Genomic DNA, 17692 nt, shown 5'->3' on the forward strand with positions numbered 1-17692 from the left:
GCCCACTCACCTCACCGTGGTTGCATGGCCCATGTCAGACCATAGTGATACTATAGTCAGCAGCTTATTCTGGCTTCCACCAGCAGCATGTTGGTCATGGTGTGTGTTCCAGCCATGATGTGTTAGTGTGTGTGCATACTTAACAGACTGCAACTCTGTGTGACTATCCTTCCTTTTGCCACCCCAAAATTCATGCCATAGCAGGCAAGGACACAATTCTCCAATCACTCTAACAGTCCTCACTCAGGACCACACACATAATTCCTCCCCTTCACGTATTGTATGTTCTAGGAAGCACACTTTCCAGAGGGAATAGTTTTTACTGAGTATTTCCTATTTCCTAGTAGTTTCTACATAATGGCACATCAGTTCTCAGAGATTATCTAAAATCACTTGACCAGAAATACTGAATTTCAAAGGGAAATTTTCACTGCAAGAAGATTCCAGAGGGGCAACAACATTATTGACCTAGGATATGCAAGGTTGGATTCAACCAATGACAAAACAAGCAATCCATGTTTTGACATTGTAATAACTTGATACTAGAATGTTTTTTCTTAGATTGGTATGTTGCTTGATATATTTTTGCATATTTTCCCGGAATACATGCAGTTGAGTTTATTGTACAACATAACATAAATAGCATAGGTTATTTTATGTCTGTAAAACAGTATATGTATAATAAAATGAAGACTCTAGCATTACACTTTTACCTGCTTCAAAATGGATTCCATGCAGAGTCAGAGGAAGTGCGGTAGTTTCCATGTGCTTTTGTGGTGCACAGTGCCAATATGAGGAAACTGAGAGAGGGTACTCCTGTGGTTTTCACACCGGAATGGCTTCCCTGTCTGTATCACACCTTCTGCTAGCTGTTAGCCCCATGGAGAGAGGGAGATAGCCAGTTTGGGCGTATTATTCTTCATTGACAGATTCAAGGCAGAAATACCATCTGCATATGGGGTTGCATTTGTTTTTCTCTGCACTGTAACACTGAAACTGTTTTATATATGTATCTACAAGTTGGCTATATTTCTGATACATCAACACTGCCCTCACATTCTGTTATACTTTAATGGTAGATCCCAAGAAAATGATGGATCTCAAAAGGTCTGAATAGCTTTAAAACACTTGATAGATATTTTATTTGCTCTGAGCTTTTCGTTTTTGTGACAGTAAAGATCACAGAGAAGAAGCCACTGTCTTTATCTCTGTCTATAGTGATAGTGTTAGTGTAGTTATTTCTCACAGCCACTAGGGGGATACAGGCCAGGGTGGTCACTTTATGGAGGACTAGGATTTTCTCTGTATGATCAGAATCAGAAATACTTTATTGATCCCCGAGGGGGAACTCTTTTGTTACAGCTTCTCACTGTCACATCAATGCACAAAGGAATAGAAGTACTAAGCAAATCAAAATATAATACACTATAATACAGGTAAAATAAATTAAGTACAAAGTGGAAATAAGTATAAAAGCTAAAATAAGGGTAAGTACCAAAGTGGATTTAGAGGTTGATAAGTATGTATGGTATAATAATACAATGTAATATTATAATTAAGTAATAGTGCAATAATGAGTCAAGTTAAGTTTAGCTTATTAAGATGATTATGAGACGGTGGATATTGCACAGCAGTAATATAGGTATGAATAAATATCAATAAATAGGGAATTTTAAACTGAAAACAGAGTATATTGCACAGCAGTATTAAACAGAGAATATTGCACAATATTTCAAATATTGCAGTGATGTTAATGGTCCAATGTCCAGTTTAGTGACTTATGGTCATATAGAGTGACACTTAGAGGGAGGAGTTAAAGAGTTTGATGGCCACAGGCAGGAATGTGGTGCTCTGTGGTGCATTTTGGGGGGATGAGTCTTCCACTGAAGGTCCTCCTTTGTTCGACCAGCACGTCCTGGAGTGGGTGGGAGACACTGTCCAAGATGGCATGTAGTTTGGCCTGACACACCCCCGACAGAGAGTCCAGCTTCACCCCCACAATGTCACTGGCCTTAAGGATCAGTTTGTTGAGCCTGTTAGCGTCCGCTACCCTCAACTTGCTGCCCCAGCATGCAACAGCATACAGGATAGCACTGGCCACCACAGACTCATAAAACATCCTCAGCATTGTGCGGCAGATGTTGAAGGACCTCAGCCTCCACAGAAAATAGAGGGGGCTCTGTCCCTTCATGTAAAGAGCTTGAGTGTTCTTAGTCCAGTCCAGTTTATTGTCCATGTGTACGCCCAGGTACTTGTAATCCTCTACAATGTCCACACTGACCCCTTGGATGGAAACCGGGGTCACTGGTGCCTTGGCCCTTCGTAGGTCTACAACCAGCTCCTTAGACTTTGTCGCATTGAGCTGCAGATGGTTCTGCTCACACCATGAGACAAAGTTTCCCACCACAGCCCTGTACTCAGTCTCATCACCACCGCTGATACATCCAGCCACAGCAGAGTCATCAGAAAACTTCTGAAGGTGGCAGGACTCTGTGTGGTAGCTGAAGTCCGTGGTGTAGATGGTGAAGAAGAAGGGAGAGAGGACAGTCCCCTGAGGGGCCCCAGTATTGCTGACCACGCTGTCCAACACACAGTGCTGCATCCACCTGCATCGCTGCCAGCTTCTCACCCAGCAGGGCTGGCCGGATGGTGTTGAAAGCACTGGAAAATTCAAAAAACATGATCCTCACCGTGCTTGACAGCTTGCCCAGGTAGTTGTAGATGCGGTTCAGCAGGAAGATGATGCCATCCTCAACTCCAAGCGGGGGCTGGTAGGTGAACTGAAGGGGGTCCAGGAGGGGTCTGACCATGGGCTGCAGTTGTTCCAGCACCAGTCTCTCCAGGGTCTTCATTATGTGGGAGGTCAGTGCCACCGGTCTGTAGTCCTTGGAGCCACTGGGACACGGCATCTTCGGCACAGGAAGATGTCTTCCACAGAACAGAGACCCTTTGAAAACTCAGGCTCAGGTAGAAGACATAGTGAAGGACTCCACATAGCTAGGGGGCACCGGCTTTTAGCACCCCGGGGCAAATGCCATCGGGGCCTGCAGCCTTGTTTGAGTGGAGTTTCATCAGCTGTCCTCTTACCTGGTCAGCAGTCAAGCACACAGCAGAGGTTACAGGCGGGGGAGGGGGGGAGTCGTCAGTCTTGAGAGGGCCGTTGAGCCAGTTGAGGGGAGAGTAGGACTCTCCCAGGAAGATGGAGGAGGGGAGAGCAGTGGACTCCTCAGAGGAGTCTGAGGGCAGACAGCAGCTGAGTTAGAGGGGGGATAAGCAAGAGCCAGTGTGTCAAATCTGTTAAAGAACAGAGTATGCATCCTTAACGTTAGCATACAGCAGGTCCAGTGTCCTCTCCTCTCTAGTAGGGCAACTCACATACTGGGTGAAATTAGTCACTGTTGTTGAAACACTGACATGGTTGAAGTTACCCGAGATTAATATGAGTGGTATAGCATGGATTTCTCCCACAGATACACACATATACGTATCCCGACACACACAGAGCTAACAAATAAATGTTTACTACACACATTTTGCAGGCCTGAGGAAGGGTGCTCTGAGAGTCAAATGTGCCAGTAACTTTCCCCAGAGTATCCATTATTACAATATGAGTAGCTCCAGCCAGACAGCCTATGTGTGTGTGTGAGTGCGTGAAAGAGCGTGAAATGCCAATGTTTCTGTACATCCAAGTGCTTGTTTGAACACACTTATTTGTATGTGTGCATTTATGTGTGGCCCAATGCATCTCTCACCTTCCCACTACTCTGAGGCAAAATGAAGTCTTTCTGGCAGTGAATGTCTATTGTGTAGTGCTAATGTGATAGCAGAGATTAGCATTGTAATCCATTTAGCATAGAGCAGCTAATCCACTTTATTACTGTTGAAAAGGAATCAGATAATATTGGCTAGCACCACTGTAACTGCCTTAATGATTTCAGGCTGATGAAAAAATTACTTTAAGATATATTAATAATTACTCGTGCTGACAATGAAACTAGGATTAGTGATTTCATAACAAAACATAATCATTAGCTTTGGCTTTTCATCAAGGGAATTAAGGTATTGGGTGTGTTCAATCTGAGTAGGCCTTTTGTTTGTAGATAGTGTGTGTTTTTGTAGTAATAAAATCATGCTCTAGCTGTTCATTTTCATTTGATTTTAGAGTACAATGCATGCTGTAGGTGGATATTTTAGTATTAGAGTATTATTCCTTTAAAGCACAGAATTTGATATCAGGGGAGATGAGATCTGCTGTAACTGTTGTTTTAAAACCTACAAGCCCAGGGTGAGCCTGCTGTGTTGATTAAAAAAAAATAGAGCATAAAATTGCTATTAAATACTGTATATGTGCCAGTTATTGTACAGATAAGTCAACTGGTCTTCCTTTCCTTCTCCCTTTCATGTTCGCCTCCAGTCCCAGTGTGACTCAACCAGTCAGCGTTGCATGCTTGCAGACATGCTGTGCACTCCCTGGTGGCTCATTTGTTTTGTCGGTGGTCAGATTGAGGGATAATATACAGGAGCTTCCCATTGAAACCCCTCTGCTCCCTAGTGACTGTGGATCTGTCCCAACACAATAAAACTCTATATTCAGCCATTGCCATAGACTATCTGCCCTTTAACTCTGCTTAGCAATTGCCTCCCCACTTCTCTCATATGCAGTGGGGGTAAGCTGATATACACACAATTTCGCATACACACAGTGCCTTAAATTAACTCACTCGATCGGGCAGATTAGATAACCCCACCTGCTGAATCTGGCCCTTACTTGCGTGGAAGTTTCTTTCTTCCTATCTCCCTCTCTCCCTTTTCTCTCTCTGTCCCATTCGCCTTCTGTTCTTTTCTTTGCAACTGACCCTAGTGCTTACAATGGTTCCTAGTGAAAGTGTGTGAGGCTTTGATACACAGAGCTCACGGTCCTTTGAGATCAAGATCACTACACAAGCCAAGCAGGAGGCAGAGCGAGAGAGGAAGAATGACTGAGAAACAAAGAAGGAGGGAGAGTAGGGTGAAATCAGGGTGAAAGATGGTGCCTGTTTAAAGAAATGTCATGTTGTGAAACTGGATCTCAGTAGAAGCAGCAGGAGTAGGGCAGGACGTAAACGGCACCCTGTGTACTTAGGTTTCTCTCTTTACCATACAATAGTTGATTGTCCAAGAAAATCCAAAGAAAAGTTCCATTGGGCTATAGTAGAGCAGTTGTTGAATGGTTTATGTTATAATATAGAAGAAAGTTAAGGGCTAGAGCAACTAAAATTCAGTATATGAATGTGCATATTGTGTTTCTCAAAACTGACATTCATTCTACTTGCTATTTGATTATGACGAGGGGAGAGATACAGAGAGAATTCTTGTCCTCTGCGTATATGAGTGCACCTTTATGACCCATGGTGCAGACAAAAGCTATTTTCCTTTAATTATTTTGATGTGACTATTTGATAATTTCTTAACAATAAATATCTCAAAGGAAGACAAAAATTAAATATAAATCCACTGCAATATTTTCTTCCAGTCCCTAACAAAGTCCAGTTCTATTTTCAGTGGGTATAGGACCATTTTACTAAAGTGTTCATTTTAGGTACTTAGAACAGTTAAGGCTTCTTGACCTTAAAGAGACTTTAGCTTAAGGCGGGCCAGCAGAAAGGTATTTTTAATGATATGCTGATAGAGGGAATGCAGAGTATGTTGTCATCAGCGTATTATAATTAATCATGAAGTAACTCACCTGTCTTCTCGACCATCTGCCTCCTGTCCAATTATCTCCAGTTTGTGCCTGTTACCTGTGAGCCCTTAAGTGCTGAAGAGCACAAAGAACTACCAAGAGTCATCACAACTTTAACAAGACTTGCTTCGCACCTGTCCACAAGCCCATACAGGTCTCTGTGTGTGCGTGTGTGTGTGTGTATTCTATTGGGTGCTGAAAGTTGCTTGGATAGGTATGTGTCAGAACTGTGTGTTACTGGGGAATTACAGCCAGAGGACCAGATTTAGAAAGGATCATTGGAACACACCCTGTGCATGTGTGACGATGTAAGCAGATGTTCAGGCACAACCCAGAACACTTCCATCACACCACCAAGTGTGTGTGGTACCAATTCCATGCACTTTCTGCTGAGTAAACACACCTAGGGGCCCACAGACCACACCTCTTGCCCAGATGCCTAATTACCATAATCACTTTTGAATGGCTGTAACTGTGATAGAGAAAGATGAGCTTCTCAGATACAGCACTGAAAGCCATGATGCATGGGAAAATCCTCAGGCAGTTTGTGGTAGATGGGCAATTTTGTCAATAATAATGTTCAAAAGTACCTTTTTAATGATACCTTGGATCCTAATTGCAGACTTTGTTGTCCTAAACGCCACCTTTGTTCTATTGACAAGTCTTTTCTTGAGGAAGGCATTTTCAGACCTGTCATTTACACAGTCCATTTGCTTTAGTTACTGCCTTTTCTGTACTCTTCACTACTTCTTCTGAGATAGCATTGGTAACATAGTGTACTTGATGGTTGTTGAATTCCCACTGACCCTGACCACGGCACTTCACCCCCTCCATATCAGATGTTAATTATTAAAGCTGCATCTAGAACAAGGAGATGGTTGTTTTGTATTGTCAGTTGTTTTTTCCTAAATCAATAAAACACTGAATAACAGAGTCAGCAAAATTCCTAAAACTGTTTTGATACGATACTTCATATTAGGTTTGAAATGTTTCTTTTTAATGTTTTAATTATTTTAATAACTGAGACGCAATGTGAGCGCTACATCTTGATTAGATATATGCATATATTAAATATATTAATTCTTAATGTGCTTCTGTGTTTTTCCAGATCAGAGTAGACGGATCCTCTCATGCTCTGCAGTATGAGACGGTGCAGGCGGTGGAGAATGGACCCATCCTCAGAGACATGGCCTTCTCTTCTGACCACCACTACCTCTATGTCATGTCTGAGACCCAGGTCAGACACACACACACACACAAAGACACTCGTCAAAAGTCCCCTCCTGCTGACTCAATATCATAACCACTGGCATTTATCATTTTCTTATGTCACAGGGTAGAATAACCTTTGGTGTAGCATAGAGGAGTTCATTACAGCCTGGCTGGAGGAGAGAAAAGGTTTAGATGGACTGTTGGATGCTATGACCATGTCTTTTTATAGAAACAGACTGTGAGGGTATAGCTGGAGTGAATAAATGTGTTGAATTATAGGGAGAGAGGAGAGTGGTCTCAGTCCACTTGTGTTGGAGTGTATGTCTGTGCACATACAGATTCACACATACACACTATCTCTCTTAGTACCTTTGATGACATGGAATGTGGAGCGAAATAGCAGCACTCTGTGTAATGGACACAGACACAGAGAGACTGTGAACACCTATCAGAGGGAAAACCTTGGTAAAATAGCACCATGGAATGTCCATAACACACACATCCTGTGCTCACATAAATGCACGTACACACACACACACATCCGTGACTCACTGTGTTATTCACTTTTTCTTTGTATTGCACACAAAAAGACACACAGACACAAGCATGTACTTAGATTATATTTTATGCATGTACAGTAGGTAGCAATTTATGTTTATTTTTTATGTGGGGGGAGTAATGAGTTATGTGTATGTTGAGCAAAACATTGTTAGGATAAATAGTGCAGACCTGTCTTTTTAAGGCCCTGATGAGAACAGTGACTGTTTAAAGTCTGCTGATGACCGAACATAAATTAACTGAAGAAGTGAAGAACACTGAATTGAAACAGACCTTTGCAAAATTATTTCATTTATTCATTGTCCTTACAGGGAAATTAGTCCAAGTGAGTCCTGATCCCAAAAGTTAATTCATCACAGAAACAGTAAACACACAGCCTTCTTACCATTCAGCACAAACATATTATTTTCATTAAGCACTGTTAAAGGGCTAGTAATCAAATCATTGAAGCCAAATCAAGCCACCAGTTGAAGAACCCATGGTGGATTTCTCCCTTTTTTAGTTCAGCGTAGCCCCATTTAATGTTCATTATTAATGTGACTGTTAGAAATAATATTGCAAAAGCTCTAAGTTCAGATAATATGCATATCATTCCCTCTCTCCCGCCTCTTTATCTCCTGCCACCCGTAATCACAGAAGGCCACTGCTGTTTTGTTGGCAGCGATAGCCTAGTTACCCCCGTATATTGTCTGCAGCTTCCAGAGGATTATAGACCTCTCTGGCACCATAAAAGTGTCAGTATTTACTAATGTGTAGTGCAATTTGTTTGTGTGTGTGTGTGTGTGTGTGTGTGTGTGTGTGTGTACACATTTTAAGTGCCCAGATTATCCTGATAACACTTTAAATATCAGACAGACAGTGAGTGAGTTGAAGGTGCCCTTTCAAATCCAGCTCTCATTGCCCCTCCTGAGGTCTCAGTCCATCTGCAGAGAGAGGGGAAAACGAAGGGAGGGAGAGACACAAGTTAGCAGAATAATAGACTTTTAGGATGCTATTTTGTCATGGCATCCAATTACATCCAATCATTCTTTTGTACAAATCTGTTAAGCAGCAATGTGAGAACTTTGTGTTTTTCCCTTTTGGATTGCAGTGCGTGTAATTGGGATTACAGAAGATATTACAGAATAACAAATTAATTATTAGGAATACTTAGTTTCCATTTCTTCCCATTATGTTGGATTCCTTTATGTCTTGCTATTATCGCCCAACATCATGTTACAAATTCAGCATTTTTAATTTGCCAATTAGCTTATATTGAAAAAAGCAACCAAGTGAGTTTTGCTGGCCGATAGTGGTCCTGTGTGTGTATGTGTATTCTGCCTTCGTAGTAATTAGTCTATTAGCCTAGTTAGAGGGCTGACCTCCATTAACTGTTTAGTAGGAACATCTGGGAATTACCATACACACAAATATAGAAAGTAGTTAATGAACACAACACATACACACAAACACAAACGGGTTTACTGCTGAAGGGTTTATAGAACAAAATAAGAGTGAATGAATATCATACAAGTCTGCTAGACTAGTATGATATTGGAGTATTACCGATATTTGAAATAAATATCCATAATTAATTTGAACAGTACTGATATTTTTCTTATTTCATTGCTATACCTTAAACTCTGATAAACTCTACTGACTCTAGTAGTCAGTAGAGTCAGTTATACCTTAACTTTGATTCTTCAGCTGAAAAACACTGCTTTATTACCACCAGTACCTGTCCTCAATTTACTGTTAAACACAACACCGTTTCCAAGTGTCTGCAATCACTGAAGGAGATGAGTGCAAATTGATTCATCTCAAATGTAGAGAACATGTAGCAACAATATTTTGGCATAACAGGCAACACATGTACACATTCCCGATTCCCAGTGGTGGCAAACGCTATTAAAGCAGCCTGAGCTGATCGATAGCAGAAGGCCACCTGCTGTTTTCTGGGGCCTGGGACCCAGACACTGAGAGAGTGTGATGATGGAATAAGGGAGAAATACAGAAAGAGGAAACACATGATAGAAAGAGAGGGGGGGCACAACAGGAGGCTGAGAACAGAGTTGGTCGATACAGCTCCTCCCCTGCTGTTATTAGCCTTGAAACCCTCCCCTTCATGGTGATGCCAGGGCTGGGGTGGACCAAGAGACAGACCACCGCTGGCTCCTGGCTGGTGTGAGAGTCCAATACAGGACCAAGGCTCAGACACTGATGTTGAAGGAGAGAGGTTGAGGAGAGAGACAGAGTAAGGAGATTAAGTAAGGATAAGTATGTAGTCGTTAAGAATAATGCAGATTGTAGACATTTGTGCTGAATTGTGCATTTTATTCAGTTTTTTTATTTTTTTGTTTGCTGATAGGTGGTTTTGTATGTTTTCATACTTCATATAATTCATACTGCATACAATGGCTGCAGGCAGAGGCTTTGAGGCTCCGCTAAAGGTGAAGTTGAACTACACGTTCAGGGTATAGGGACTACAGAGACCATGTGGATACCATAATAACTGTGATTGGCCAGCTTGAGTTGCTCGTATTTATGATCCCAGCAGTTGATAATGAAGAAAACTTGGACAAAGTTGAGAAAAGGCTTCGTAGTCTTCTTTTCATTAACGCTAAACAAATGCAAACCTTGTCCTCACTGCAATCATGCTCTCTATCACAAGTGATTACTTTGGGTCTATAAGGACTGAAAGACAGTCTGATTATGTATGCCACATCCATCTAGTGTTGCATTCGGGTTACGACAGTCAACTATAATCAACTAGAAATAAATTACAATGTGGTGGGACCACTGGAATACCTTGACAGAGAAGTATAACTCCAGCTTCAGGGAGGGGCATCATCCTGAGAGTCACACTGTACCCTGCTTGTCTGTGTTACATTATACGAAAGCTAGCTAAACACTAACACAAACACACTTACCCATGCAGTGTCATGTATGTCAAAATATGCTCTCCACATCCCAGTAATTGTATTCTTCTCACCCTTCATTTCATTTATCTTCCATCCTTGCAATCTTTTTTACTTTCTTTTCTCCATCCTGTGACTGTGTCCTCTTTGTTGGGTTTGTTTTTCTTTAAGGATTATAGATTTTTGCTCCTACAACCCCTATTCATTTCTAAGGGGATTTGTAAAGCCAATGAGGATTCAGCCTTTTGTGTTCCTTGCTCCTCTTTCTTCATCTCCGTTTTCTCCATCTTTATTCCATTTCTAACCCTCTCTCAATACCCATTGTCATTTTTACCCCACACCATCCCCCAATCCTCCATTCCTCCATTTCTTCACCATTCCTTACTAGCAGAGTAATCTGTCATCCCTACTCTCTCATTAATACAGTGATTGGCTACCCTCTAATTGGATCTCTCTCTCTCTCTCTCTCATACACACGCACACACAAGTCATCTTATTAGTGGGTTAAATAGATGTTCTTGTATAAAGAGGACAGTCAGATTATAGAATGGCTGTGATAATGGATGTTAGGGTTGGTGTTTGAATGACAGGGGCAGGTCAATCCCACTGTTAATACGAGCTGGTACTGTACTTCACTACTATGTTACTATCCTGTTAACACTGGTTCATCTGTCAGCCACAATAAGGACATCTGGGTAGAATGAATGAGGTGATGTCGGTGGAAGTTGGGGAATCATTTCACTGTTAGTTCAGTATGTAAATTGAAAGTACAAATCACACACTAACAAAGCACTTATTTTTAATAGGTGCTATAAACCTATTGTAGTTTTTTTTTAAACACCTCCTTAAAGTGATCAACAGTGGAATGGGAAGTTAGCACAAAGGTTATTGTATGAGGTGGAGAATATGAATAGCTTATGGTACCGTTTTAGTGTATAGCTTCCTCCTTGTTGATCTTTAACAAATTTAGATTTCCATTCCAAAACAGTAATATATAAAAGAACTTGATTTATTTAATTTTTTTGTTATCTTTCAAATTGTATCACTACCGTGTAACCAAAATTAAGATGCCACAGTAATGCCTAATTATTTCTATCTATATCTTTTTGGAAAAAGTAGACTCTTAAATGCACACAGCCATGAAGTAGCATTACTAACTGAACATAGTACATGTCTGAAACTACAGTGCTACATCTTTTACACAACTGTCCGTGCAGTCAAATGGAATATAAGCAACTTCTGTTTGGACCCAATCATGAGAAAATAATTTGAATGAATATGATTTAGATAGCGAGTACATCAGCGGCTGGCTGTGCTGAGACTTGAGTTCCAGGGCATTTGGGAGCAGTTCAAGCAGTTTTTGTTGTGTCTTAGTCATTCGATCCATCCACCAATGTTCCCATAGCCATACCATTACCCTCCAGCAACCCAGCAAACACATTAACGTATCCTGCCAGCAACTGTCAGTCAGTGGTTAGATTTTATCGAGTATGTTCTTGCTTAAGGGATTTTTTTTTCAACATATACCAAGGTTTTTACATTCAGTGTATAAACTGTTGCTCGAAAGTGCTGGGACTGCCACACTCACAGTGCTAAATTATTTATATTCAGCGTAGCAAATGCAGATCTGTAAGTGTGAATTATTGAAAATGTGTACTATAGTGGGGTGAGATCGTTCAAAGTCAAATGCTTTTTTCTGTTTTGAACCCCCTGAAGGGAATCTGACAAGCCAATTTGTGGAAGTATCGCGTCTACGCATCTCATCAAAGATGTTTAATACCAGAATCCTTTAATTTCTATCAGCGGGTAACTTTTTACCACATCCCTTACAGTGTGGCTTCCTCACCCCTCTGGTGTGTGGCTGTGAGTTTTGAAGGTGTTTAGATGTGCATATTATGTGGTGTCCCAGTTTAGCTGCAGGCTGCTGTGGTCTAACAAGGCAAGTGAACAGAACTGATGTGTTGCAGCCATTGCTGCCTGACACACATCTGAAAAATGTCAACGAAGTGGGGCAGACAAGGTTGGAGTGAACTCTTGGCTCACTCAAAGTCCCTTTTTGCAAGTTTTATCTTTGTCTTCTCTCTCTTTCTCTCCCTTGTTCTCTTTTGCTGTTTTCCTGTATATTTCTGAATCTAGCATTCTTCTCTCTTTCCCCATTGCAAATAGTTGTCAATAATCTACAAACCCATTATACTGTATGACAGACAATTTATGAAATTTGTCATTCATATGAGTCATCATCAGCATCTTTTGTCAGTGTCTTGGTTGCTGGAAACAGTCCAAACTGTGTATTCTGTCTGCGTAATACAGGCCTTATTTTTACCCAGGCTATGCCCCATGGCAAGATGATGCAGCCTGTGCAGAATTAGACACTGTGTGTCTGTGTGTCTGTGTGTGTGTGTGTGTGTGTGTGTGTGTGTGTGTGTGGGTGTGTGTCTGTTTGTCTATGGCCACACTTCTAGCACCTGCCAGAAGTGTGGAAAAATGGCATTACAGATTAAATGCAAATTCTGTTTATGCACTTTACCTTGACTTCCATCATGTCTTCAGCATGTTTCTAGCGCTGAGGACTAACAGTGTAATGAGACAACATTAGCATGATGTTAGGGCAAGTTGTGCTGTATGAATTTATTGTTGCCAAGGTTAGCATGCTTTAGCTTTTGGTTGCTTATTTGGTAAGCATAGACATACCAAAGATGACATGGTAAAAATATAACAGAGTATGCCTCATGCAGAAAATTCTAGTCTGTAAACTGTATTAGTAAACTGCCTCAAGCTTGTTTAACTGTTTTTTATGTGTATGGGGGGCCTTACCCTCTTTGGAATGGAAAGATAAGTGAAAATGATTAATTGTATCCAAGTCGTTTGTCATGTGCTGACAATCCTGACAGCGCAATGGATGGTTTTCTCATCTGACCTCTGAGAACGTCAAATGAAAACAATATTGCACTTGCAGCCACTGGCCCGCTCTGTTAACTGAGTTTATGATATAATACCGTTGGTTGGTGGTTGACGGATTGAGTGGTGCGTCAGCTGTGACGAGGCAGTGGGTCGTTGATGTGTCCCTCGCTTCATTTGACTCCTACGTCAATCTGTCCTCCATCCAGCTGGAGAGGAGAGAGGTGGGACATAGGACAAGAGAGAGAGACAGAGGCACCAGTAAATGAATGACGGAATAAACGACAGAATTAATATATATTCAGAGATAGATAGAGCAGAGAATAAGAGACAGACCAGGTATTGAGAGGTGAAGTTGAAAAGAAATAGATAGCACTGACATTGTCCTGGATAGAGGGACTGTATATACAGTATACTGTATATTATCCAGGGCTGCTGAAAGAGCATCTACTGTACACATGGTGGCAGGCTGATGGAAATATGGTTGGTGATTGGTTGAGGGTGTCAGGCCTGTTTCCATTTGCAAGACATGCTGTTGTGATAACAGCAGGTCAGGAATTATTATTCCTATCCATTATCATGTAGATGAATAATGATTTCACTTTATCAAGTTTAATGATTTTTGCTGATTTGCTTGCAGCCATCTGCATAACTTGAGAATATTCAATTGAAGACAACTACTGTCATAAGCAGCAATTTATCTTTGACACATGCACCCAACATTACTTACTTAAAATGAGTTATTTAAAATGACCAAATAACACTACATTACATACATTTAACCAAATTATTTCTTATTCATTTCTGCTTCCCGGCCAGTAGTAATGATGCACTGCCAGCATTGTGCTGAACTAATGAACAAACTCACACCAGGGAAGGAGAAAAAGACAAAGCTAGCCTGGGGAAAGAAGAGAAAAGATAAGAGAAGTTCAGTGTGCCCTACAGGCTGTAAGGCAGGATTGGACTATCACTTTAAGTTTCCCTCTCTCTGTTCATTTGGAGTGGTTTGGCTGCAGGTGGAATCCCTGTTTAATTACAAGTGGAGGGGGCAGGAAAAGAGTAGGATAAAGAGAAGAACAGAGATGAGGCAGAAGAATTAGTTAATAATAAAAGTGTCTGCAGATTTATTAAATGATCACTTTCCCACTGCAGGTTGACTCGAAGGCACCCGGCATTATGTAAAAGCGGGGGGAGACAGAGAAAAGAAGGAGAGAGGAAAGAAAAACAAAGTCAAGCTTTATCATCTCCTCAGTATAGTGATGAAGATCTTGAAGTGGAAATTCTGAATACACTTACAGTGAAGACTCTTCCTCCCTCTTTCCCTTTGACACCCATCCTCCATAGATACAATAGACAGAGTATACTGTATATATAATTTGATGCCAACCGCAGTAAATGATCGAGTACGTCTTCATCTCTCTCCGACACATTAAGGCATCAAGTATGCCTGTGATCTTGGCCTTTTTTAAAAGCAAGATTATATTCAGCTGCTTCCATCTCCCCCTATTGTGAGAAATAGGAGGGAGAGTGCAGGGTGTAATGGCTGTCATTTGCTCACCTGAAACAGGAGGGAATTATAAATGCCATACAGCCCATCCTTTGTATATATCCCTGCTGATATGATAGTGCAGCCATAGTGGAGAGACAGTGAGCCGTAATGGTTGCCCCTCTGGCAAAGCCCACGAAGAAGATTGCATGAAATGAATGTGATATCGAGATGAGAGACAAGGGGTGCATTGGGTCGTTTAGCCACCAAATCCCTCAATTTTTTTGATAAAAGAGGGGAGAAAAGTGTTGCCTGCTTGTGTGTGTGTGTGTGTGTGTGTGTGTGTGTGTGTGTGTGTGTGTGTGTGTGTGTGTGTGTGTGTGCTTGTCAGATAGAGAACTGAGGCTCTGGAGAGATGATGAATGGATGATCTTACACACCTCAGAGCGTCTGAGTGACAGAGAAAGGCAGACAGACAGAGGGTGAATGAATGATATCAGGATCCGTGCTCTGGAACAGAGGATTCACATTGGCACCCATTGCCTCTGCTGGGCTCTGAATGTGGTGTGTGTTTGTCTTTGTGTGTGTGTGTTTTATCTGTTGAGAAAACCATTTCCCCAGATGCAGGCATCTGAGGCCTCGATAGGCATCAGGAGGTTGCTTCCATTCTACAAAGTCTAAATCCGTGTGTGTTTTTGTATATGTGTGTACATGTGGGTGGTGTGTGTATCGGCATATCTGCCACCGATGAAGTGTTAAATTATAAAGCGTTCAGATATGGTGGCATTGTTTGCTACAGTTCTGTCTGGGTGCTTAGCTTTTATGGCAGATCACGAGGTGACAAACCACTCGATGCAGTGACATGGCTATGTAGATTACATACACGCGCACACACACACACACACACGCACGTACACAGGGAGATTGTGGTTTCATACACTCTCATGATAAGGCTTTGGTAGCTGAAATCCTTCCATAGGCTAACACAATGGCCTTGCTCTTCAGTGACTAACAGGTTATTTAACTTGCAGTGGGCTGAGGCAGTGGTGGATCTTAGGAGGAGGAGCAGGCTTGGTGGAGAGTGACAGGAAGGGAGGGAATCTGAGATGAGATCAGTGTTGAGTTTGATCATGTGCACACACACTTGCACCACTATCTCTCTGATTCCATCTCAAACTCATTCCCTTTATCTACCTAATGCAAATACGCCACTATGCAATATGGAGGACAAAACATACCAGCTGATTTTTTTCCCCCCTCAAAGCACACACACAAGCTTCACACACAAAGATGCACTTGCATTGTTTTTAATCTGTAATAGAATGCAGGTTTCCTCTTGACTTTGACAAGGAGATATGCCCCCTCTGAATTCAGTCAGCTGTGTGTGAATCTGTGTTGTGTGTGTGTGTGTGTGTGTGTGTGTGTGTGTGTGTGTGCGCGCACACATGTCTGCCTGGGTATGCTATTTATAGTATTTGGAGAGATACACAGAAGAGGCATAAATGTAGAGAGCAAGAGAGAGAATGATATAGTAGTGTGTTTTTAGAGTATTTCCATCGTGCCAGTGTGCAGTCAGTGTCTGACTTCAGTGACAGCATGTGCGTCTTTGTGGTCCACGTGCATCTGTGTGCACACGTGTTGAAATATGACTTCCAGTGTACAGAGTATGGGCAACATTGTAGCTTTGACTTGGTGTTTTTTTTTATTTTAGAGAGAGAGGCTGTCAGGCAGAGATGTGCTGTGTTGATAGTCTGTGCGTCCGACAGAGAGAACCGCCGTCAGTGCCAGGCTGCGCTTTAGAGATACCACTACGCATAGGCATTTCTGATCTCTTGTTACATTCAGCCATGCCCTACATCGGATGGTTTAATTATGGTCCTTTTCATACCCTCAAATATGGAATTTAGTCAGTAAAATGTGCTGTGAAGACATGTATAATTGCATCACTTATATCCGGAAATATAAAGAGAGACCAGCATCCAAAAGAATTTGATCCTCAGCACCTATTGGAGGTGGTGCACTAAAGCTGTGAGGTGATTTGAAAATTACTAGTGCCCATCATCACTGCCATAGTGTCTTTAAGCAAGCTAGTGTTTTGCTTAAAGACACTAGATTCACCAGCAAGCTGCACTGGTGCTTATTGCATGTTCTGACCTCAGACCTTAAGTTCTGTATGTATATTTCTCTACTTTTTTACATTACATTGGTAATATTATTTGCAGGGCAACTTTTGTCCAATTCCATGAGAAGTAACTGTGTGGTCAAAGGGAATAAATAGATGTGTGATAATGCTTGTTCTTCATCTGATTTTCTAGTAAGTAGAAATATGGCCATTGGCTGTTTTAACTGTACAGTACACATGTATTATTAATCTTACACATGGATAATGTAACCTTCTGGTATCTTTCTGTTTGGTTCTGATTTAAAAAATCCTGATTTAAAGAGTACCCTTTTTTCAATTATCATGAGGAAAGGATTTGTTTAACATACCTAGGAATGTGGCAGAGAAAGGCAAAATATTTGTTTACCTTTATCTAAAACTCGTATTTCAAGACTGAAATTCCAGTAAGTGTGCAGGCACAAACACAAACAAACACACACAGAGCTCCCTCAATATAACCCAATATTAGTCCCACACTGATGATGTCGTCTCTCTTTTCTGGCTGTCATTGGTGAGTAGCGTGAGTGACAGCGGTCATCCACCAATGACGGCTCATTAATCAAAAGTGCCAGCAGCACCTATTATTGCCCCATGCTGTTACCATGGATACAAGAGGAGGGGATGGCTGAGATCTACCTCAGCTTTGCCCCTTATGCTCGGTCACTCAAGACCTATGCCAATCAGCGCCAGTCAATGCCAGTTTGAATTGGCAGGGCTATATATAATAGTAGATGAACTGCTCTCCCAAGTGGCCAGGT

General features: G+C 41.5%; 1 protein-coding gene across 5 annotated transcripts in view; it reads left to right on the plus strand.

The window, feature by feature from the left end:
* plxna4 (plexin A4) overlaps positions 1-17692 on the plus strand; it is a 240005-nt gene that overhangs the window by 132588 nt on the left and 89725 nt on the right. For all 5 annotated transcript variants that reach the window (XM_044185778.1, XM_044185781.1, XM_044185780.1 and 2 more), the window contains exon 4: positions 6831-6959. In XM_044185778.1, coding sequence (XP_044041713.1) covers positions 6831-6959 — 129 coding nt within the window. The remainder of the gene's footprint in view (positions 1-6830; positions 6960-17692) is intronic.

The sequence above is a fragment of the Siniperca chuatsi genome, linkage group LG23 (assembly GCF_020085105.1).
Source record: "Siniperca chuatsi isolate FFG_IHB_CAS linkage group LG23, ASM2008510v1, whole genome shotgun sequence".
Classification (NCBI taxonomy): domain Eukaryota; kingdom Metazoa; phylum Chordata; class Actinopteri; order Centrarchiformes; family Sinipercidae; genus Siniperca; species Siniperca chuatsi.